Source organism: Barbus barbus (assembly GCF_936440315.1).
Source record: "Barbus barbus genome assembly, chromosome: 24".
In the NCBI taxonomy this organism is placed as follows: Eukaryota; Metazoa; Chordata; class Actinopteri; order Cypriniformes; family Cyprinidae; genus Barbus; species Barbus barbus.
The window spans coordinates 25,820,070-25,846,170 of record NC_136752.1 but is presented as its reverse complement, the minus strand read 5'-3'; the positions used below and the strand labels follow the sequence as shown (position 1 = coordinate 25,846,170).

At 35.0% G+C, this 26,101-nt stretch overlaps 1 protein-coding gene across 1 annotated transcript in view; it reads left to right on the top strand.

The window, feature by feature from the left end:
* The window catches only part of LOC306844292 (kelch-like protein 29), a 225,573-nt gene that overhangs the window by 108,793 nt on the left and 90,679 nt on the right, over positions 1-26,101 (top strand). The window contains exons 3-4 of the mRNA XM_079376299.1: positions 11,605-11,752; positions 17,415-17,888. Of these exons, the coding sequence (XP_079232425.1) occupies positions 11,605-11,752; positions 17,415-17,888 (622 nt within the window). The remainder of the gene's footprint in view (positions 1-11,604; positions 11,753-17,414; positions 17,889-26,101) is intronic.

Genomic DNA, 26,101 nt, shown 5'->3' with positions numbered 1-26,101 from the left:
AGATGAAATCCAGGATAGAGTATTCTGACGATGTCTTTACTACTTTTCTGGACCTTGACAGTGTTATTTAACAATGATTTCATCTAAAATATCTTAAATTGTTTTCCGAGAACGAACGAAGCTCCAGCGGGTCTGGAACAACATAGGGGTAAGTGAATAATGACAACATTTTCATTTTGGGGTGGAGTAACCCTTTAAGTAATGGTGGGGTGAGAATTCCTATGCAGTTCCAAAGTTGCACAGTGCACTATTAATTAAAATGTGTAAACAGACCATGCAAAATTATGGAGTATACCTTTAAGACACAACATCTTGGAGGAAACAGTTCAGTTATTATGTTGACAGTCCTATCACAGAACTTAACTTTCCTCAATCTGCATGTGTCTACATAACCTGAATAAAATTCTACTCTTGGACCTAATGTTATCTGGATATCTGTGGTTCAGGGTCTGGTTCAGGACTTTGTGGTGGTGTCATCTCTACAAGTCTCTGCCTTTTTGCTCTGCACCTCTGCTGTGCCTCTCTCCAATACCTGCACTTGTACCTTTTCTCCCTTTCACACAGATCAGACACTTCATTTGTCTGCCCTGCATTTTTCCTTTTGTGCCATCTTTTTCTGTCCTTTCTCAAATTTTCTGCCTGCCTTACAGGGTTGGCATCTCGCCGTGCCCTGTATTGCCGCTGCCTTTCTGCTGCTGACAGCTTCATTTACCTATCTTTTTTTTTCCTTAACCTGGAATGATATACAACAACAAATGTATAATTTACAGTAAAATGAATCCATATTTGTAAAATAATACAAAACGCTTAAATGTGATAGGGAACATTTGACTCTGTTAATCATTGTCAACTCTGTTATCATTAAACTTTTTAGACCACTAACAGAGTTGACAATAACAGAGTTGACATTTTCCTCCATTTTGTGCTTTAGCTCAAGATGCTAACCTCAAACCAGATACCACATGGCATGTCTAAAACAGACATTTATGCATTTTCATCATATTATTGTTTTTAAAAAAGTGAATGAGAAAATGTTCCTAAATACACATAAATATTATTTTTAGTGATAGCTTGATATAATTTGTGTATTTATTCAAAACTGTTTCAATAAATTTTTTGTTTTTGAAAAATAATAAAAGGTTTATCTAGGAGACGCAAAATGTACCCCCAATTCTAGAATGACCCATATATATATATATATATATATATATATATATATATATATATATATATATATATATATATATATATATATATATATATATATATATATATATATATATATATATATATATATATACACACACACACACACACACACACACACACACACACACACACACACACACACACACACACACACACAGTATATATATTAATATATACTCTAATGTTGTTAGCACTACTCTGGCGATTTTATCAATAACACAGTTTAACAACTTAAAAGCTACATGACTTCTCACAAGCGAGGTAGCAACATCGGCGCTGTTCGTGAAGAAAAAATTAACTTAGTTTCACTATTAGTAGAGATATTGATGCCGAACAATTTAGAGAGACGTACAGACTCACAGAGTTAGGTCACAGGTTTAATCTCTCTATAATAAGTAAGTTATGAACTGCATAACAGTCTGCATTAATATAAAAAACCTCTGTTACTAGGTTTAAAATGAACATTTTGGAATTAGCAATGTTGGATGAGATGCAGAAGAAATGAATCCTACTCACAATAGCGTTTAAGTAGAAAAACTGGACAAATGCCTTGAAATATATCATCTGTTCGATGTTTTGAGGTGTGGTAACCATATAATATAACAGAATAATTGACTTCGGTTTATTGAATTGTTAGAAAATAATGCACACCCGAGGTGTAACGGCCACTCTGTTTTGCGTTGTGGCCACATCACCACCTCAGGTGTGCATTATTTTCTAACAATTCAACGGCTCGTCGTCAGTTATTTCTTACATATACACATGCACACAACTAATTTGCACATTTGTAGTTTTCATTAAAAAATGTATTCTAATACACATATATAATTAACAGTAAATAAGCTCCCTTTAGTGGTTTTTATAGCTAACTAATGGAGTCTTAACTGTATAACGCTCCTGAGGTAAATGCAACGTTATGTGACATTGTTTTACAAGCTGTTTTATTTGACGTCTTTCTTTCGTTTGAAACACCGATTGAGCAATTATTTGAAACATGATACATTTCGGTAAGTTGTACTGTATCTTTCAACATATCTTCTCGTGTTCATTCATGTTTATTTCATGCTATAACTTGTATTAAAGTGGAAGAGATTCGCACTCGCGCTGTTGCTTGAAATGAAAAGTCTACAGCGTTCTGTCGCACCACATTTAAGAGCACCAATGTTTATTGTTTGAATTTTGTTGTAAAATGTGCAAGATTTGAAAGCTGAGACTTTGTTTCTTATCGGAAGTAACAAAGCACAAAGCGCTTTGCGATCATTGCATGGGAGGCGACTACAAACATGCCAGATCTGGCTCTATAATCGGCTCTGATCATCGGCTGTTTTTAAACAATCAGCTACTGCAGATAATTGCTTTTATTGGCCAATACTGATTTATTAGCTGATACGTTAGTGCATTCTTAGAAAGAAAAAATTAATAATTTGCATGTTGGAAACGTCCTGGAAGACTTTTGTGCTTGGTTGTGATGGGAGCCGATGCAGCAGTGCTGGTAATGGAGTGTAGAGCAGGTTTTTAATGTCTCAATGTCAACTCCCTTATACTGGTAAGAACCAGAGTGATTAACATTTTATTACTGCCCTGTTGCTGACCTGGCACCCCCTTTCTGTCTAAATCGTGCTTTAATTCACTCAAGTTTTTTTCCCCTCTCTCTGTCTCTTCCTCCCTCTTGTTTTCTTCTCGGCTCTGGTAGACACACACATGCGCACACACACACACACGCACACACACTCTCCCTGCGGCTTCGGTCCCATTCTTGCAGCATTCCTACATGTCAGTCAGATAACATGTTCTCGAAACGGCACGTTTATGCCAGCAGGAGCAGATGTTTCCCGCATGCCAGGTCCTGCCGGTCCCGACTGAATCACTCGCCCACCTCTCTCTGGACCAGCCCACCTCCCCTCCAGCTCTCTCTCTTTCCCAGGGATTATCACTCCTTTCATGGGCTGCTGTGAATGAGAAGTCATATATGGGAGAGAGACGGACTGCAAGAGATACAGCAGATATATATTAACACGCTGTATGCATAAGGATGTTTAGACGGTCTCCTGGCCAGGAATTGTAATATACCTGGAGAGAGCGATCCGTTAGCATTCCCATTCGTCTTCCTGGCAGCCATAGATGTACATGACCTGAATGCTGCCAACTTAGCTTCATGGGCATGTGTTTTGAGCCTGTAAAATGTCATGTGACTGATCTCTCTATATAACAGTGAGAGAGCTTTATTTTCTTATGTGATATAGAAAAGAATACAGGAAATAAGACTTTTTATAAATTTATATTATAATATATTTTGTAATATATTTATGTTTTAATATGTGTGTATTTAATATTTATATTTAATATATATATATATATATATATATATATATATATATATATATATATATATATATATATATATATAGTTGCTTTATGAACCCAGTACCTTGTAAACAAAAATTAATTCTCAGAAGCACTGATAAAAAACACCTGCGTGCTCTTACTTGCTCTTACTTAGTTGCACGAACCAGCCAATCAGATTAGAATTTACCGGTGTTAAGAAAGTGTGCAGTATTCACCAGACGGTCAGGGAACAGACTGTAGCCAGAGCATTTGAAGCATGCTGCACACAAAAAATGGCAACACCTGGTTGAAAACAGCAATTTCAAATGGATTGACTGGCCATTTCTGCACATAATATACTGTTTTATTATTCCAAAGTTGTGTTTACTTGATTTGCCGAAGTTGCCGAGTTTGCTGGCAGTGATTCTTTCTACGACACTCTAGAGTTTACTTTGAAATTTTTTTTTTTTTCTCCCTCAGAGTCAGTTTTTTTTCTTCAGTGAGGTTTATTGTATTTCTTAGTGATATTTTGAATTGGTTTTAATTTGTATACTTTCTATTTTCATTTTAGTTGAAATGTATTTATTTTTTGCTAAAATAGTTTTCTGTTTTTATAATTTGTATTAGTTTTTAAATAAATCTGTGTAGTTTGTATAGTTTTTAAAATTAAAAAATGACTATTTTTATAAAATACTTTATAAAATAAAACATATATTTTACTTCAATTTTAATTATTTTAGTACAAGTTAAACTAAAGCAAATGATGAAATGTTGCATTGCCAACTCAAATAATTATCTAATTTATATCAGTTAATGTTTGTTTTATTTCAAGTAATGAACATGATTTATGGTACAGTCAAATTTACAGTTGCTCTACAAAATTGTTTGGGCGATTTCCATTTATTTCAACAGGAATCTCTGCGATTGGGGGTTTCCCATGCATGTTTCTCTCACGTTAAAGTTAGTCGCGTGAATTCGCCACGCTGATAGAATCTGCTTAGTTTGAAAGTGACTTCTGTGTGAGCAGCACTTTATGCATTACCGTTTTTCCCACAAAATTTCATCTAAATTTCCTGAATGTCACCGTACCTTTACCCAACAAACTGCATTGTATTTAGTCGCTTATATGAGGATTCGATGGTCTAAGTGAGCAGTTCCTGGTCAGACAAATCTTGTAAAGTGAACTTGACCGTGCTGATTAATGTCTGTCTCTGGTGGGGCTGTGTTTAATGCTCCACAGATGCCGTCAGGTAGCTCATTGTGTGTGCAGCCTTTAAAACAAACAGTAGCTCTCCTTGCGACTGAACTGAATGGGTTCTTCAAGTGCTCGACGTTGCTATTCATCTTGGCTTGCGTTTGATCAAGAGTCCTTAGGTTACCCAAGGCAGTAGAACTATAGAGGCGTAAAGAAGCCTTAGGGCCCCCGTTGGACAGAGGGCCATTGTCTGCTGTCCTCCTGCTGTTGATGTGTGGTGTGCTTTGGTGCGTCAGACAGGACGGTGGAGTGGAAGGAGATCTATTGGCGCTGGATCTTCACAGCCCCTCTGTTTGTTTGAAAAAAGAGCCTGTGTTCGGCGAGCTCAACGCTCGTATTCTTCATGTCGGCTGGTATGCGTGGAGAGCCTCGCCGTAACATGAGAGCTTTGCAGGACGTACAAAATCAGGGGGTTTGTAAAGAGGGGCATGAATTGCATTCATTATTTCTTCCGACTCAAAAAGGAGCTCTTTGTTGTGATGTGAAGACATGATAGGCTTGGAATGGCCAATTTTCGTACACCCATGCTTTTCTAGTTTTATTTCATTTTTATATTTTATTATATGTTTTATATATTTAATTTATTCATTTTTTTAAGAATTAATTGACTTTTGAGTGTTACAACTAAGACTAGCTTTTAAAAACATCCCATAGGAATGAATTGGACATAGTAGAAAGTAGTAAAAATTGATCGCAAATTATGATTTTGGCTGTAATAAATTGCAAAGCTTTTTTCATGTTCCATATATATAATTTTACAAATAAATGTTTTTGTTCTTTATATATATATATGTATATATGTGTATATATATATGTATGTGTGTGTGTGTGTGTGTATATATATATATGTGTGTATATGTATATATATGTGTGTGTGTGTATATGTATATATGTATATATGTGTGTGTGTACTGATACAGTATATGTATGTAAAAAGAACAAAAACAAAATGTATATTATTATTGTTATTTTTATTATTTAGTATTATTTGTATTTCTTAAAGGAACCATTTATATGTCCTTTTCGAATGATACCTTATTTGCATATTGTATAAAAAAATCTATTTTATTTTATGCATAATTTTTTATATATATATTTTATATATAATTTTTAGTAAATTAGGTGCTATTTATTTATTTATTCATTTTAGATTTATTCTTTTCCAAGTATTCTGATCCTCCATTGGTTATTAGTGAATAAGATGCTGGGTTTTGTGATGAAATAGCATTCGTTGAAGCTCTTTATTGTGATTTGAAAACATGAGCGACTTGCAATGGCGAATTTGCTCAATCACACTGTAAACTTTTCTAGTATTTTCTGGTTTTGTGTGTCTGTGAATGTATGTATCTTTCAGCTAAGGCGGTGCAGGATGGTGCGGGATTAGCGTATGCATGCTGGCCTGCTATACAGAGAGCTAGTTCACTGCCGAGCCGTGCGGGAAGCGGGTAACCATGGTGATATTTACCTCAGCTCCATGCTTGGCTGCGGCGCTCTCAGGTCCTGTTGGAATCGTTTCTGGTCAATCTGGCTCCTGCCAGAGTGCGACGCGTCCCCCGGACCTCATTTGTGCACCTGTATGAGGAAAATCATAGTGATTACATTCTTCAAATGGCCAAGGAGTGATTGACCCGTTATAAGTACCATACAGTCGGGCGACCTGCTCATGCATTAAAAATGACATTTAAGAGATTACTTTGTAGAAGTTCTTTCTATAGTCTTTGTAATGTGCTGCAGTGAATGTTTAATGGAGGAAACTCTTGAGTGATGTGACACCATTAGCCTGATAAAAAAATGATTTGTATTGAGTTCATTTTTGTCTGAGAGCATCTTTGCTTGCATTTGACTTCACTAAGAATAAATTGACCCCTCACTGAAGTCCGTACCCTTTGGTTTCTACTGTCAACCCAGACAGGCTTTACCGAACTTCCTATAGCAATGCATTGGATATTTCAAACATTTTATTTTATTTAATTTGTTTTATTTTTTTGTGAATTCAAACTAAATTGTATTTATTTTAAGGTTATTTGTAAATTATTTTAACAAGATAGGTGAGGTTTATTTTATTTAAAAAATATTTATGGATTAATTGACCCTGCATTAATTAAAAATGAATTGACCCTTTGTAAATGATCTTCCATTTTTCTTTAAATCTAGCAGTTATTTGATTAAAACTGCAGAGACTTATGTGAATCATAAACCAAGCAAATGCTTCTCACAATTATTTAGAAAAGAAAAGCCTCGTTTGAAAGTGAATACATTCACTATGAGAGCATTAGTGCTATATTTATATAAATTAAACATAAACCTGTATCTTTGTTCTTAAATTTAATATACTTTTTTTTATTTTACAAAGAAAATCATAAATATAAATGCGATTTTAAGAAACCGCGATGTCCTGCCTGAAAAGATACCTTATATAAGTATTTGTATATTGTTTTAAAAAAAACTATAATTTAATGGTATTTAATTTAATTAAATTTTTATTTTATGAATCCTTTGACCTTTCACTAAACTCTGCTTATATTTTATTTTATAAATTATTTGAACCTTCACTAAACTCTAAAATTTATTTAATTAAAAAATAATGTAATTTTTTTATTTTATTGTATTTGTAATTTATTTATTAGGTATTTGTAATGTAGGGATAAAGTAGGCAATTGATTGGTTTATACATATACCTACATACTGTGTTTATTATTACTATCCAAGCATTTGTTGGTGACTAGTGAATAAGAGGCTTCTGCAGTGGAAGAGCGTGCACTGAACTGTTTAGTGAGTTGGGTCTGTGTTGTTTGTCTTGCATCATGAGCGTGTCGTGTGCTCACTGTGTCCTTCACTCCCTATGGACTAGAAAGACAGTCCTCCCTGTAACTAGATGCTCGCTACAGAAAAATCCCAGGCCGCAGCCGACTACAAACGGTAAACTTCTTTGTGCTGAAGAGCATGAGCGCATTTATTTATTTATTCATTTATTTTTGGCTGCTTGGTTTTGCACAGGACACACACACACACACACACTATCCCAGGCTGTTTTCTGTTGAGTCAGGGAAGCCATCTGCCACACAGCGATAATGGCCCGCCAGGGACGCACGGCCTGGTATAACCAGAGATGAATTAAAACGCGAGAAAATAGCGAATGCTTGGCTCCGCTCGAGTCCTACCACGTTTTACAGTGTCTGTCATCACCCGCCCCCACTGATGTCAGCAGATGCCCGTAAAAAAGTCTGAAATGTGCATTTTATGCGTTTCTCACCAGGACTGTGGGAAAATTTGAAATGCAATATTGTGTTTTGATACAATCGTGCTTATGAAAAGCCAAGCCGGGTGAGGAAGATTTAACATTTCATGACAGCTGGTCGTAGGAAATGCATAGGATTATTACAGCGGAAAATACCACGTCATAAATGATGCATTTTACGAGGATTAGAAAACACTTGGGAGGTGAACAGGGCAAAAAATGGAAAAAGCGAGAGGCGGCGAAGAATTATTAGGCTTTATAATGTGTCGAGCGGCGTGTTGCGATCATGAAACGAGGTAACTGTCGGTCAGTGTAAGGCATAAATCAATCCTGAGACAACAACAGCTTTGTTTAGTCTCCGACCTTTTATGTCTTCAGTTGTTCATGCAAAATTTGTCAGGTTTTGTGAACTAGGACAAAGTTGATGCAGGTGGGCATCAAAAGTCTGGCGGGACAGAGAGTCTAATAGGTTCTTTTTTATCTCCCTGGACCTCTCCATTGGGAATTTTTGGAGGAAAGTAGACTTTGTTTGGGTATTGCTTAGGGTTAGTGTGTCTCTATGTTCTGCTTCCGTTAATTAGGTTTAAATTTGTGGTTAAAGATATGATACAGTAGCTATGCCTTTCTGTATGGTGTCATCTTGCTTTCCGGATAAGAAATTTCACAAATATATGCCTTGTATATTTACAGACATTTTATTTTATTTTATTTTATTTATTTTATTAACATAATGTAATTAGATTTTTTTTAGTTCATTTCAACAGTGGTAACTGATAAAATAGGTCCTATTTATTTATTCATTCATTCATTCAAGTAATTATGTATTCTTATAGATTTGTTTATATCAAGCGTGATATCGATTTCATACAAACTGATGAAATTTATTTATTTATTTCAAATGAAATTGAATGTGTTTTAGTATATAGTATTTATTTTATTTTAGTATCATTGATATTCTATTATAGTTTTTAGTGATATTTTGAATTAAAATAACCAGTTACAGTGTTTTTATATAATTTCCAAGTTGCATGTTTATTTTTATTTAAAGTTTTATCAATTTTGTTGTGTATTATTTGCCATTTTTAATGGTTTTGATTAGCTTAAATACATCTATATAGATTTTATTAATTATAATTTTAGGTTAAGGTTTAGTTATTTTAATACGTCAAGTTAAACTAAATTAAAATGGCAACAATATATTATTTTATTTGAAGTAATAGAACTGTTTTAAATGGTTTCAATTGTAGTTTCAGTAGTTTTAGTTAGCTATAATAAACCAGATTCTGAAAATGTAATTTTTTTGCAGTTCTGTGGCTTGTCATGCCCCAGAACTCAAGAGTTAGTATGGTTTTGAAATGTATTGATCAAGCTGGAAAGGTTTTTGCAGCAGCACTTAAGCGGAAAGCACACGTTCCCTGAGTTTTCAGCACTTACCGTTTGGAGGTCGGCCCTTAGCATGCACACGCACCAGTCATGATGAGATGTTTCGTTTGTTGATGATGTCAACGTGCAGCGTAACCCCACAACAAATTGGCTTTGGGCCGAGGTGACAGAGATGCATGATGGGTAAATTGATGAAGTAAAGCGCAGGTCAGGGAGGATAATGGAAGAGAGGAAAACTCGGCGGCCGGAGCACAGGGTTGATGACGGGGTCTTTTCCATTAACTCAGGGGTTTTGGGAGCGATGCAGGGTTAACTCGTCTCTCTGGAACTCGCCTCATACATCGGGCCGGATCACTCCGTCTGCCTGTTTGACACCGCATCTCAGCGCGATAAAAGTTGAGCAAAGAAAAGCAAGTGAAGCAAAGTCTCTAAACTTCCGCTGCTATTAATCTTAACTTGAGGCGGTATGTAGTGCCTTTTTTCTTGTTTATTTTACAGGCTTTTTTGAGCAGCTTCGTTCTCTCTCTCCTTCATGCCGAGTAATCAGCAAATCGTTCCATCTTATTTAGCTGGCGCTTTTTATGAATACAGTACGCTTTTGTGCCTCAGTGCACAAATTCCTTGTTTTTCATTGTGCACTATAAATGCTATAAATGCATTTGGAGTAAATGTGCAACCCTGGTTTTATTTTATTTTTTGCTTGTTTAAGGTTAGTTGTGAATTGCTAGAAAATGACAGCTTAATTTGGAGTAAATGTACCACCCTGGTATTTTATTATTTTATTTTCAGTTTAATTTTATGTTTAATTTGATTATTTTATTTTATTTCATATGTATTTTATTTTAATAACTGGCTGTTTGAAGTTAATTGTGAATTGCTAGAAAATGACAGCTTCATTTGGAGTAAATTTGCGTCACTGTTTTATTTTATTTTATGAATTGGCCATTTAATGTTAATTGTTAATTGCTAGAAAATGACAGCATAATTTGGAGTAAATTTGCATCAATTTCTATATTTTATTTATTATTGTGATGGTTTTATTTTATGAATTGGCTGTTTAAGGTAAATTGTGAATCGCTAGAAAATTACAGCTTAATAATTTTAGTAAATGCACACCATTTTTATCTAGTTTTCATTTATTGTATTTTATTTTATTATTTTATTTTATAAATAAGCAGTTTAAGATGAATTGTGAATTGCTATAAAATGACTTAATTTGAATGCTTAATTTGAAATAAAATGTTATTTCTATTTTATTTATTATTTTATTTTATTTTTAAATGTTATTTTAATGAAAATAACAAAATCAGACAAATGTTTTAAACTGTATTTAGACATGTCCTAAATATTTTTTATCACGGTTGCAAAAAAATTGCAAATCTCATATAAAATAAATTTAAAGTAAATTGACTTATGAAATATTTAATTAGACCTCCTGAGGTTTATCCAAATATAAAAAAATGCCGCAATTACTCGCTGTTTGATGAAGCCATTTAATCTTTCTAATATTTTTTTTAAATATGTTTAAATCTCATTTTATGGTACACTGTAAATGGAGGAATTTTAATGAAGGCATTTAGTAACTGTCTCCATGACACTTCTAGTTTTCTTGCTCTTATGCTAAATAATTTATCACCAATCCTAGTCTGACATGAGTACTTCTAAGAACTTGAGAAATACTGATTATAAGAGCCAGACTCCTTCACAATGTGTAATTAGAGCCTCATAATTTCAGCCATGCAGAAAACACAGAGGAAATCGCCAAAACCAAACGTAAAAGCGGAAAACTGACATAGACACACACAAGTGTCATTTACATATTTTAATTACAGTTATTCAAATTTATATTAGGGTAGGATATTAGTTTTTTTTTTTTATCGTGAATAGAACGTAATCAGAATCTGGAATTAGTGTGAAGTAAAATTGAATTTGCAACAACATAAAATGACCCATTAAATCCAGGGTTTATGAAGCCAAGTAATTGTCTCTGCTTTTCCTAATTTATTTAGTATTTTCTCTTTGATTTGTTGTGTTTTAAGGTGGTTTCGCACTAGGGTATTTGTCTTTTTGATTCACTCGGTCTGTTCGTTTGGTCGGTGTGATTGAGTGAACAGCCCCACAGATAGCAGCTGTTGATAGAAGCTGTTTTGAGTCATATAGTCTGATCTCAGTCGTATGTATTTTGTCTTCACAGGCGGCGGGTCTTTCTCCCGGTGAGACGCAGACTCCGAGTCTCCTGTTGGCTCCTGGAGTGAGATGGGGCCAGACCCCCATCAACCAGTCCACCCCGTGGGAGACCGACGAGCCTCCCACCAAGCAGCACAGAGAGAGTGACACCACAGGTACGGCAGCACCTGTCTGCATCTCTTCCTTCATATAGATCAGTACAACAGACAGGAAACAGTAGGTTTGCCTCGGATGAGTTGCTCATGTTGTTGTATTCCTCAATTGGAAGTCACTTTGGATGAAAACTGCAGCTATATGTATAAATGAATCCATAACCAGGGTTTTAAAACAAATTGTCAGCATCTCACTTTAAAATAAAATAAAAAATATTTTTCCAGGTAATAATACTTACCTCAAAAAGAGGTTTGCTAAGAATTTTATGTTTCAAAATGTCAATTTATTGGCTCAAAAATACAGTAAAAAATAGTAATATTGTGAAATAAAACTCAAAATACAATTTAAAATGATTTTCTATTTATTTCTGTGATGAAAAGCTGTATTTTCAGCATCATTACTCCAGTCTTCAGTGTCACATGATCCTTCAGAAATCATTCTAATTATTTATAATGATCATTATTATTGAAAACAATTTTTTTTACAATAATATTTTAAATTAAAATTATTTTTTTCTACTACTACTTATTATTATTATTATTATTATTATTATTATTATTGTTGTTGATGTTTCCGGTAAAGAAATGGTTATAAGTAGGCGTTAAGTAAGATTTTATATATATACATATATGTGTGTGTGTGTGTATATATGTTAGTATTATTTATATATATATATTTATATATATATATATATATATATATATATATATATTTATTTCATATGTATTTTATTTTATTAATTGGCTGTTTGAAGTGAATTGCTAGAGAATGACAGCTTAATTTGGTTTAAATTAGCATTTTTTTTTTCTAATTTGTTGTGTAATATTATTTTTAGCATTTTATTTTTGAGTACTCCATTTAAGATTAATTGTAATAATTAATTTGAAGTAAATTTGCATCTTTTATTTTACTGTATTATTTTATTATTAATATATTGTCTATTTTATATTTATATTTATATGTTTATTTTATATTTAAATTTAATTCATTATCCTAAGTGACTTACAAATAAGGCGCATCACTTTCATGTCTCAGTTTTTGGTTGCAGATTGTTCAATTGCTTGTGGTAGAGGTGTGTCTTCAGACAGAATGGAATGCGATCTTGACCAATCAGCATCCAGAACTAGGACTGGTCTCAGATTCATAAAATGACCAAATTGACAGAAACCTAGTTATGCCATTTCCCTGCTCAAATGAGCTTACATGGGGGTCATTTGTGTTGACTTTAGATATTGCTTTGAAATTCATCATGCCGCAGCATCAAACACATGAAATGGAGGCAGTAATGAGGGGCCGACCAAAGTAATGCACGTTACACGGACGTTTCCTCGCATCAAATCTGAATGAGCTGTTAATAAAGACTGTCTGCTGGCCTTAGCCTCTCCTGAGTGATTATTCGTGGGAAATTGGACATCGCTTTTGAGGAGGACAGTTGCGTGTGTTTTGTACGGGCTTCTCTCAAGCCCCCCGGGGCCTCCACAGGGGCCCCCCGCTGAGGCGTTTAAGCAGGAACCAAAGTCTCGCAGAGGGAGGGAGCTTTAGCACTGTGTTGCGCTCTACAGGGTCTCGCTTCCGGCACCTTCCCTGAAACACAAAGTGAGATTTCACTCAACTTCCCCTCGTTCGACAGCGCTCGGTGTAATATGACATATCTGGAGCCCAGATCTGCGTCCCATTAGCTCAGAGACAAAAAAACTACATAACGACTCTGCAGGCCTTAATTAATCATAACGGTTAGCAGTGCGCTAATTTCAGGGAAAAAAACTTTTCCAAAACTTTCACAAAGGCTCTGGCATGACGTCGATTTGCACTTTAATTTAAATTCATCAAAAAAAGACCCTTGTAATAATTAGCAGTTGATTTAACTTGAGAAAAAAGAGATCTAGGCTTTTCCGAAAGGACAAAGCGCTCTTATGAAACAACTATTTTATCCCTGTGCGTATTGTAATTATATGAGCAATCAACGCTAGGATCCATACTGCTAATTTCATTAGCTTTTCAGCGCTGAAGCCAGGACTATAATTGAGTTTCATTCTTATTTATTTATTTCTTTAATAATCTAATGATAGATTTTTCGTCAAAAGACTTGATTGCAGTGCATAAATCTGCAGAAAACGCTTAAATGCTCTGGGAATTACATTTTTGGTTAATAGCACTTTTGTGTCTAATAGACTAGGAAATATTGGGCTTTCTTTTGTTAGCATGTCCGTGGCGGTTGAAATTGAGTGCAGCTATCCTTTAGTTTGTTCTGAATTATGCACGCACCTCATTCAGGCTGCGGTGAATCTGTTCCCGCTCGTATATTTCCGTCTCTTCAGACTATAGTGCGGTGAAGGCCAATGTCATGATTAATGTTTTTTAATCTTTTCCCCGCCTGGTGTATTTTGTGTTATGGACCATCATTGTTGAGGAGCTATTTTTGCAGCAGAGGAGGAAGGGCACGGGGCCACAAGAGCACATATTCATGACATAAATCTGCCATCTTGCATTGTGAGTAAACTGTATAGACTGGTTTCGATCCTGTGACCTCGTGCTAAAAAGTAAATCTGGGACTTAAAGGGATTGATAAAAATCAAAACTGTGTCATCATTTACTCATCATGATGTCATTCCACACCTTTGCTTTCTGTGGAACACAAAAGAAGATATTTTGAAGAATTTCTCAGTGTTTTTGACCATACAATGAAGGCCAGCGCACTCTTAAAAATGCTGGGTTAAATATTGAACAGAACACATGCTGGATTGTTTTCAACCAACAGTTGAGTTAAATGTTTAACCCAACCGCTGGGTTCGTCCATATTTTACCCAGTGCTGGGTTGTATTTAACCCAGCATTTTTTAGACTGTGGGGTCCGAGTTTGTTCTTCTGAATATCTTCTGTTTTGCAGAAGAAAATCAGTTTTGGAACAACACAAGGGTGAAGTTCACTTAGCGTTTACAATGTCATTTTTAACTGCCAGCCTAAATAAACCTTCTCTGTCATACTTAAATATGGGTGAGTAAAGAGACCCATTAGAGGTTTGGCAGGTTGGAAGAGGGCTGCATCATCAAAAAATTGGACAGTGAGCCCTAAATACCTCAAAATATAACTTTTCATCATCTTTTAATAATTTTAGGTAAATGCATTGAAAAGAATGGTGTAGGAGTTATTTAGAAACAGTTTTCACTTAGAAATTCTTAGTAAATTTCACAAAGAAACGGCAAGTATCACGTTGAAATCAATGTGAAAGTATGAGAGCCTGAATATTTTTAGTAAAACACACCCCAATAATCTTTATATACAACTTCAATTTTATTTATGTATTTATTGATTATTTATATCTTAACTCCCTAACCCCCACCCTCCAAAGCATCCAACAATTCAATTATACAGGTAAAGAAGTTGTTATACAAGAGCCAAGACAGACATATCCACAAATTTTCACATACAAACGTGCATGAATACACACATCAATCAGTAGAGTGAGAGATATTTGTTGCCTCTGCCGGTTATTTTCCAGAAACTTTGTAAACAAATCCCAAATTTTATGGTAGTCCTTTTATAGTATAGTCTTTATACTGTAGGTTATTCTTTCCAATACAATATAATGTGCCAAATCTTTCAACCAATGGTTAATGGGTGGACCGTCTATGTTCACCGATTAAATTTCTAGTCCAGCATTAGGGTGCTTACCCTTTGAGTTCTCGAAAGTTAACATATAGCGAGACATACAAAATCCACGGATTTCTTTTTACAAGGATGTAAAGGAAAGACACAAGGGTTTGCGGTAAGGGTTTGAGGTACTAAACATCCATTGACCAATGAGAATTTCAAACAGCTCCAGGTTTACAGAAATCCGATTGGCTGTATTCCCATTTGATTTCAGACTGACCAGACTCTTTCCACATACTCGAAACGGATTTTACACTTTCATATAAATCAAACGCTCCACCAGAGGATGTTTCTCTAGCGTGTAAGCACCCGTAGGATCTGCTGTCATAACTCTGTCTGTCTTTGAAATTATAGTGATAGTGTGGAGATTACTATAAACAGTAAGAGGAAGTTTTTGCTTCTTGTGTACACTCATGTGTTGTAACCTTGGTGCATTACTGCATTGGCGAATGACTCTGATGTGACCCTCAAAACATGAATAATGCATAAAGAAATAAATATTTTCCAGTGGATGCCCTTGTCACAACAGAAAAAGGAGCTGTTATGAGTAAATCCCACATCCAGAACCAAACCCTAGTTCTAGGTTGACTCAAACATCGACACCACTAGGTCACTGCTGGAAAATGAGAACATCTGAGAAGAGTCAGACCTCCATGTGCCTCTCAAGAATTTACATCACATTATGAGACCACCTAGTGCACTTCAACGGTACTCTCTTCTTTAAAAAATGGAGAAAAAATATTGACGACTCAATTTTTTGATGCCGTTTAAGTGTCGATGTCTGCTAATAACTTCTACTGTACTTCTGAATAGCAATTGCAAATAGCAAATCTTTGTTCACTACTGTCAGTTTACCTATGAATTATTCAAAAACATGGATAGTGGTAATGTATTAACGTCAACACTATATCTAATTTGACCCTATTTACTTTATTAATTCAATACTGTTCAAAAGCTAGGGTTATGAATTTTTCATGCTCACCAAGGCTGCATTTATTTGATCATAAATACTGAAAAAACAGCAATATTGTAAAATAGTATTACAATTTAAAATAACTGTCAAACGATTAATCACAATTAATCGCATCCACATTAAAAGTTTACTATGTGTGTGTACTGTGTATATTTATTATATATAAATACACACATAAAGTATATAATTTGAAAATATTTACATGTATATATTTATATTCATATAATTTATATTATATGTATTTAATATACAAACATAAACATTTTCTTAAATATATACATGCATGTTTTTGTATTTATATATACACAGCACACACACATATATTATGTAAACACAACTTTTATTTTGGATGTGATTTAATCATTTGATAGCACTATTTAAAATGTAATTTATTCCTGTGATGCAAAGCTGAATTTTCAGCATCATTATTATTAGTGTCACATTATCCTTCAGAAATCATTTTAATATGCTGATTTGCTGCTCGAGAAACATTTCTTATTATCAATGCAGTTGTGTTGCTTATTTTGTTGTGAAACTGTTCAAAAAAGTTCAAAATAACATTTTTGTAACATAAATATCTTTACTGACACTTTTGATGAATTTCATGTGTCCTCGCTAAATTAAACACTTATTTAAAAAGTGACTCAAAACTTCTGAAGGATAGTGTATATTTTTCTGGTGTTTTTGGGACTGGTTAATCAGAATGTGTAATTCTTTAGGCCATTGCAGGTTACTGACAGCCAAATGTCTATTGTAAGTCCTATCTTACATTTTGTTTTGTTTGTTTCTTATTGAATATTCTGTTTCACTTGAAAATTGTCTCATTACTAGAGGTAACATCAACAGCAATTCACATAGACTTCAAATGAAGCTCCTCCAAATAACATTCAGAAGTTTCTTCTTTGGTGATTTAGCAAGCACCTTCTTACCCAAGGTGAATAGATGCCATAAAACAATAATTGAGTTTCACAGTTTCCCCTGATGAAGTGTATGGCTGAATGTGATGTTGGTTGTCCTTGACTTTGTTTTTCGTGTTCGCAGGGCCCCCATGGGTGCCTCCAGTGGTGGTGGCCAGTCAGCCCAACCTATTGGCCCATTCGTACGGGATGCCTCAGCCGCCCGCCTACAGCCAAGGAGTGTCCGTTCAGTCTCCCGTCATTGGAGTGACTCCAGCCATCCAGACCCCCGTCCCACCGCACCATCCGCTCATGACCGCCCACTTCCAGCTTCCTCCCATCTCCTTGCTTAACCAGTCGCCCTACGCTACCAGCCAGCCGCCCCTGACGACGGCCGGCCAAGTAATTCACCCCGCCCCTCAGAGCGTGGTGGGAAACGGTCACATGACGCACCCGCTCATACAGCCGCCCGCTTTGCCTTCCGCCGCGTTGCCGCTAACGAATGGCCAGGCGACGACTCAGCCGGCCTCGGCCAACCAGGAAAGTGCAAACGGGCTTCAGATGCTCCGTACGGTCGGAATGGGGAAGTACGAGTTCACAGACCCGAGTCATCCAAAAGGTAAGCGGTTCCCTTAGCTTGTGCGTTTGCAACTAACGAAGAATGTCTTGATGTATCTTTTTCAAGGAAACTGACCACAGACGTGTCAGCGAGATGTTGGTAAAACCAGCTGAGTAACAGCCGGTGGTGTAAAAGCACCTCCAAGGTCGTGGATTCAGTCCTGAAACAACTGTCACATAAGCAGACCTATTCCTCGCAAACATTTACGCCGGTACCTGAGAGACTCCTGCTGTGAATTCTTGACGGTTTTCAAGGCTGTAAATCGTTGTTTGTACAAGATAACCTTGGACGAGACTCTGTCAGTCCAGAAACAGATGTTGTGTATTCCCTGAGCAATTTTCACATTTAATGAAGCTTTTAATCTAGGTTTAGATTGGCTTTCTAAGCTCATTTGATTTTTTTTTTATGAGCTCTATAAAACGAGTGCAATTTACTTTCCACATCGATGCAACTTGCAATTGTCTCTTAAGATGCAAAAGAGCCAATTACATTAGACTTGCATGCGTTTTTGAAATGTAACTGCTTAAAGCACAGTTAAAGCAGTGCCATTGAAGCAGGTTTGGCTCTCTTGTCGTGAAAACTAAAGTAGACTAATGTGCCATGTGAAAGGCTCCACTTACATAATAATGCATTCCAAATGGCTTATTTCTCTATAAATTAAGTCTTATTCATGTCAGTCATAGCAAATGTTTATTTTTATATTCTTCCCTGTTGACAACTTAACAACAGCAATTTAAGGTAATTTATTGGTTTAAGCTGGTTTACTGCTGGTTTACTGATTTAAGATGGACTGACCAACCCAACAAAACTGGCCAAAACTGCTATAACCAGCAAGCCTCCTAAAACAGATTTAAGCTGTTTTTGTAAGCATGTTTTTTCTGATTTGATTAGATTTTTGTGCTGTTGCAATAGTGCATTGATATTTCAGGTCCTTGTTTAAGTATTTATATTTATTTGTTTGTTCATACATATTACTTCCTATAGTTCAGTAAATTTTTCCTTGTAGTCAGAGCCTAAAATGTGGTATACTGCAGTAACATTGAAAGTATAAGTTTAATTGTTGCTTTAAATTTTGAAGTAAATCAAAGAGCTGATAAAGCTATGAACTACGAGTTTATTGCACTTTTCCGATTAAAATCAAGTAGAAACAGCAGACGTTGCATGCTAAATGGTAGGAAACAGATTTGTTCTAGCATAATTTTTACAGTGTAAAGAGACTTAAACTGATACTAAAAGCTTATTTTCTCCCTCATTTGAAAATAAGCCTTTAGACTAATAAGCCCTTTTTTAAGTGTGTCCTTTGCTCACCAAGTCTGCATTTGTTTGATCAAAAACAGTAAAACAGTAATATTGTGAAATATTATTGTAATTTAAAATAACAATTTTCTATCTAAATATATTTTAAATTGTAATTTATTCTTGTGATTCAAAGCTGAATTTTCATGCATTTATTTATGTGAATAGAAATATTTCGTAGCATTATAATTGTCATTGATTTAATGGATCCTTGCTTAATAAAAGTGTTTTAAAAAAATCTTACTGACCCCAAACCTTGAACAGCAGTGTATGACTTTGGTGGTTATCTGTTTTCCAGCTCAATGAATTCCCTTCGCTTTGTTAATTAGCTAAAAACGGTCTGGTTCTCTTGACTTTGATGGTTGGCTGATTTATTCACTCACACGTTTCACCTTCTTGTTGACCAAATTAGCACATCGGCGCACTTTAGATCTAAGATCTGGTTGACAGAGAACTTGGGTTCCCTGGCGTTTTTAGCTCTGTTTCCTGCTGCTACATCCCTTTAAAGAAGCGCAGATCCTTCATGGGTCAGCACACACCAGCAGCAGCGTGAAGAGTGTAGCCTTCTCTCTTAATACAGCTGCGTTGTGCTTAAGTGCAGTAGGCAAGGTTAGCTGCAGTGTGAGAGCGCTCCCCGTCTGGCCTTGATTTGCGCTAACACAGGTCTGGAGGTCCTCCTTTGCGCTCATGGCTGTTTTTAGAGATGGAACAGGTTCCTGTCAAATAATGCTGAGCGTGGATTACTTTCTAAGTACACTTTGGATAGTCTGTTCCTCCCAATGGATCATACGGGTTCATTTGATTGATTTGGGTTTGTTTGGCTGTTGTCCAGTTAGGAAACCGTCTCAGCTTCAGTCCGTTCACTGACCATCTTTGTGCATATTACACTCAAAATGACAATAGCTAGAAGAAAATCAGCGATGTGATTGGCTAGTTTTACACATTTTTTCGGAGTGAGATGGTGCCACCAGTACATCTGAAAATCACTAGAAAATAAGGATAGTGGAATTAAATTGAAAGATATTAGTATCCTCCAGCAGAACTCTAAATTTTTCTTGGTTTTCTAAACTTTCTGTAAAATAATCTGTACTTATTGCTTTTAAAGAAATTCATTTTTTTATCTAATTTAATTTAATTTTATTACTTTTTATATTTATTTATTTGTGTTTGTTTCTTTGGAAATTTATTTATTTATTTATTTAAGATAAACCCACTTTTAAACAGCACATAAAAACAAACAAAAAATATTGTGGTTGTTCAATTCTCTTTAAAAAAAAAAAACAGAAATGTTTTTGAAAGATGTACAGCTCTCTGTGATTTAATCTATTTTTAAGTTTATTTTATATATTTTAAATGGTATGAACTGTTATCATAGTATTTATTTATTTATTAACTGTTATGACTGTTATGAATACTTACAGTATGACTCCAGAAATCTTTGGAAAATGTACCGCTTAGTGTTTTCACTATTGACATAGATTAACCTTCTGTGCAAAGCACTTTGCATTTAGTAGAATGTAAGCTTATACACAGAAGGTGCTCAGTGATATTAAAGAAAGGGAAGTGCTGCTATATCCATTGGCAAATGAATGATGCTACATTTTATCATTAGTTCACATCCATTTAATAAATAAAATCCACATTAATGTCTGGCAGAGAAGGACTCATTAGTGTAAAATGCAGTATGCATTTCTATGTGGCTTTTTCATTAGAGCCGATTTTCTCTAGGTCATACAGCATTTCTCATTTCATCTGAAAGGTGAACAAATATCTCTGTCCATGAATCTGTTTCTGCATCGTTTTTGATTGAAAACTCAGAATTTGTCTTTGTAGTTTAATGATTGGTTGGAATCTTTAACATATTCTTCTTCAAAAGTGATGAAATGAAACTTCAAGGAGTCAGGAAATGTGAGGCTGCCCAAGGGTTGTTTCAGAACCATTGAGCTGATTTATATTGTTCCGAGTGTCTTATCAGCATAAAAATACGGCTTTGAGATTGCAATGGGGGTGTAAAGTCTTTGCCAGTGACATGGTGTTTAAGGCCGACAGCTGTTTTCGGGAAATACGCCAGTGGTGCTGCTCTGTCACACTCAGAAGGGAAGACACGCTTCAGAAATATATTGTTTCTCAATGAGCAGTTGCCTAAAAACACTATATTTCGCAACAGAACAAGACCGATTGAAGACTGAGCCCATATTTTTAGACTTGCGAGACGTTGGCCCCGATTGGCACCAAAAACCGACCTGAATATCTCATCTGATCAAGGAGAGCTGGTTCCTTGGTGCCAACATGTTGGCTGCGGTTTTCTCAAACACTTGAGATGGGAACCTCTGTAAAACCTCTGTTTTTTTGGGGAGGGATTATTTACTTTTTGGGAAGTAAAAGGATTATGTTGTATCACAGGCACATACAGCACAATCGCACAAACATTCACACACAAACAGATTTGACTCACTCGTTGGCTTTGAAATGCCAATTTATCATCGCATTGCATCGTGAAATCATGTGAAGCGTGTAGGTGTGTGTATTCAGTGTGTTCGGGATGTGTGTATTCAGAATCGACTAGTCAGTGGGTTGTCTGAATGACTAGTCAGTCTTAATTAACCTAGTTTAGAAAACCTAGTCATTTACCCAATGAGTCATATATTATACAAAATGAGGCAATATGTTAAACAAAACCCGCTCTTGTGCTAAAAATAGTTAAATGGAGCCTAAAAAATTGAAACAGAACAGTCTATTGTTTATATATATATGTATATATGTGTGTGTGTGTGTGTGTGTGTGTGTGTGTGTGTGTGTGTATATATATAGTACATTTAAAAGCATGATATGTGTTTTATATTGCTGATATTGACCTCACGGATCAAGTTGGTTGGAGTTTTCGTAGTGTGTTGGCCTGATTCACAGTCAGAAAGCTCATCCAGCATTCCTAGCAATGCCATTTTCCACATCCAAGTGACACTAGTACAGCAACTTTGATCTGTTTGCTTGGAAATGACAGTCGTGTTATCCAGCGCAGTTCAGACTCCCCGTGAGTCCCGTCTCGGGGAATGAGTCGAGACAAGCTACTGGGCCGTTGACATGGAGGCAAACACTGGCTCTTTGCAGGACTCCTTGTCTCATTAAGACAGAGCGGCCTCGGGCCATGCGTCATACGGTCTGTTCCCAGAGCCACACGTGGAGAAATGAAGCTGCGTATCACAGCCTGAGTGCGCTTCTCCTCACATTATAAATGAACGTGCATTCATGTTAATGCGCAGGGACTTGAGGAACGATGCTGTAACTCTGCGTGGATAAGCGTGTGATGGATGACGCAACCGAAGATATTGAAAAATCGCACAAGGAAGAATCGATCCAGAGTAGCATAATGTTCTCTTTGTTGTGCTCACAAAGTCCACAACATCTTTTGACAGCAACCGGAATATGATTTTTTTTCTTCACATATAGAGCTTAACAGTCGGGTTCTGGAAGTTAAAACTCCATAGGGAAATGGATTTTCAACAATAACTGATAAACCTTTACAGACAGACCTTTTGTGAGCTCTGAGGTTATTAATCAATGGTATATGCTTTGTTTGCATACATTTTATGTATTTTTAAAATAAATGTAATATTACATTTGAAAAAATGTACTAGCGGAATTCATTGTGAAAACTACATTACTCATGATGCTGTATAAAAATTCCACCAATCAGTCGCACCAAAAAAGATCTTTAGCTCCGCCCACTTTACCAATCTTTGTCACCCATTGTTTTACCCATTTGATCAGCAAGAAGTTTTTAATCATTTGAAATAAAATAATCAAATAATTTGATATGATCACACTTTCTTTTATATATTTTAATAAGTACAGGTCAGAATAAGTAGTCGTTTAATTTTTGATGACTGATGATGATTTCACCCATACTTTTCAAATATTAAAATAGACAATTTACTTGCATTTAATATGGTTTCTATTTTTTATAAAATCACTTTTGTAATTTGATGTGGACACCAAGATGGGATGTCTCATATTTAAAATAATAAAAATAAATAAGGCAAATAAATTTGGCCAAAAAGTTAAAATATATATTTCCTATTGTTAGAATCAACAAAGCAAGTGAATTGTTATCTTTGTCCATCATATTTAATTTATCTAATGTGTATATATATATATATATATATACATATATTAGCGCTGTCAAAGTTAACGCATGCGATTAATCTAAACATTTTAATGCGTTAATATTTGTTTTACGCAAATTAATCGTTTGATAATGTTTGACCCCAACTTCTTGCCATCATCGCAGCGCGGAAGGTGATCATTGCCTGCGTCCCAATGCGCACACTATACATCCTAAATTCTATGTGATATTAGTAATTTTCAATACTATTTAGGGCAGATAGGGTGAATAGTATGCACATTGGGACGCAGGGATTGCGTGATTATGAGGCGCCGGCGGGCTCGACGAAAGTGAAGCGAACACGGAGAGAGAGAGCGAGCGAGTGTGATAAGGGTACAGCGAACCAGTGTTGCCAGGGTCGCGGTTATCCCGCACAATTGGGCTATTTTGAGAATACAGTTGCGGGAAAAATTACAGAGCTGTGGGTTGCGTTTTTTTGGGCTACTTTTATAATGTACCGCGGCCGCCCTATGTGTATGTGTACACACGTGATCGCAAAAGAAAGTTATTACAAACCCTCGATGGTGGTTTAAAGTGAGTTCTGAGTGAAAGTGTACTATTAATCACATAAATTGTCTTATGTAGCATGATGCTAATGTTAGCTCTAATGCACCTGCAAAACAGGTCCAATTTTTCTTCATAATGCATTTTATCATAATACTTCATGTAAGGTCGCAAGAAAATGTTTTGTTGTATTTATTTAGAAATACTTTTGATAATAGTTGGGTAAATGTGTACTGGGATTGAAGCGATGTGGTTTGGTAAAGGTTTTATTGCTAGTATAAAGGCTGATAATGGCTGAATTAAAACAAAAGAATAATAAGGATTATGTCTCATACCTGGCGGAGAGTCAAGGTTCTGTTTCCTTAAACTAGTTTGTCATGCATTCCTCTATTTCAACACATTTACAGGTAAATCCTAGTATTTTAAATGTGCAATTAATCACAGACCAGGACTGTGATTAACACGATTAAATTTTTTAATGGATTGACAGCACTAATATATATATATATATATATATATATATATATATATATATATATATATGCGCATATTTGGCAAAAATTAAATAGAAAAAAATAAAAAACATTAATATTTTCTATAGATACAATCAACAACTTTAAGTTATTAGTTATATATTTTTCTATCATTTTTAATTTGATTGTCATTTGCAATGCTTCATGGGATTGTAGTCCTCGCTAAAGGCACTAAATTCACAGTATCATACCTTTGTCTTTTTGTCTTTTCATATACTTGTTTGGTTCTACTCAAATTTTGTAATGTTGTGATTCACGGGGAGATTCATGTTATGATTCATGGGAGAAATGCTTCCGGAACCAGTGGCGCTCCAAAAATGGGCGGGCACTAAAGCACTCCATTGTGTCTAGATGAAAGTATAGATATGTAAAACAAGCCCTGTGTGCACATAAACACCTCCAGGAGTGTTTGGGGCTCTACAGTACACCAAATCCCATGATGCATCACTGTAAAGAGCCTGTGGTCTTAAAGCAAAGCTGCAGCTGTGGAGCTCATGAGGGCTCGGGATTGTTGTAGAAAACAGCTCGAGAGTATTGGAGCAGCGTTCCCATGCCGTTCCAGACAAATGACCTATAATGGCACGGCTAGTTTTGGCTGTTAAATTAGGAAACAAATCAGTTTAGACAGATGATTAACACTGCAATACAAGGGCCACACAGGAGCGTCCCGCTTTGACGCAGGCTCTGCTGCTGCTTCTGTCTTTTGCATTTACACTTGTGCATTTATTAAAATATTGCTGTCATTGTGTCTCCTAATTACAAGCTTATCTGGAAGCCGTTCTGCAAGTTTCAGACATTTTAATGAGCGTGTTTGTGTCCTTAATAGTTGTTTTTTTACTGTGCAGTCTTAACTGATAATCTGGAATAATAAGGTCGGTTCAAGCGTTGCGTTTATCTGAAACAAATACGGGTGCCAGTGAAATTAGGATCCTTATTAGTTTTATATACTCATGTTATTTACACATACAATTATATACAGTGTCTTCTAAAACTATTTGGATGCTTAAGACACATAGAAAAGTTTAAATGGCATTTCATTAGATAATACATCAAACTATGATAGCAAATATTCAATGGCTTATTAATTAAAGATATAATAATAATAATAATAGCGATAATAATAATAATGCTTTATTATTTTGTATTATTATCTACTTATTTTATTTTATATGATTTTATTTAAATTGTTATTTTAAGTTATCTACTTTTTATTTTATGATTTTTTTAATTTAAATTTGATCTACTTTTTTATTTTATATGATTTTATTTTAAGTTATCTACTTTTTATCTTATTTTATATGATTTGTATTATATGATTTATTTTATTAAGATTTATTATATATTTATTTATTTATTCTGTTTTAATAAACAAAATTTATATTGACACCAAAAACAGACCAGTTCACTGCTTTTAAGTTTTATAAAATAAAAAATAATAATAATTTATAGTAATTTAATAATCAATAAGTCCTTAAATGCTAAATATTATCACAAAGTTTGAAAAAAAGAGTCTAATTTTATTTTTAGGCCCTATAATGGCCCTATATGTTGTTGTTATATTATTTATGATGTTATTTATGCATACAGTTATGCATAGTTCATAATTATACATAATTCTAATTAATAAATGTTAAGTATGTTTACTTCAAAAAGTATTTGGATACTTAAGAGACTGATTGTTATTACATTAGATAACAACAGATCAAAATAAGAGTTTT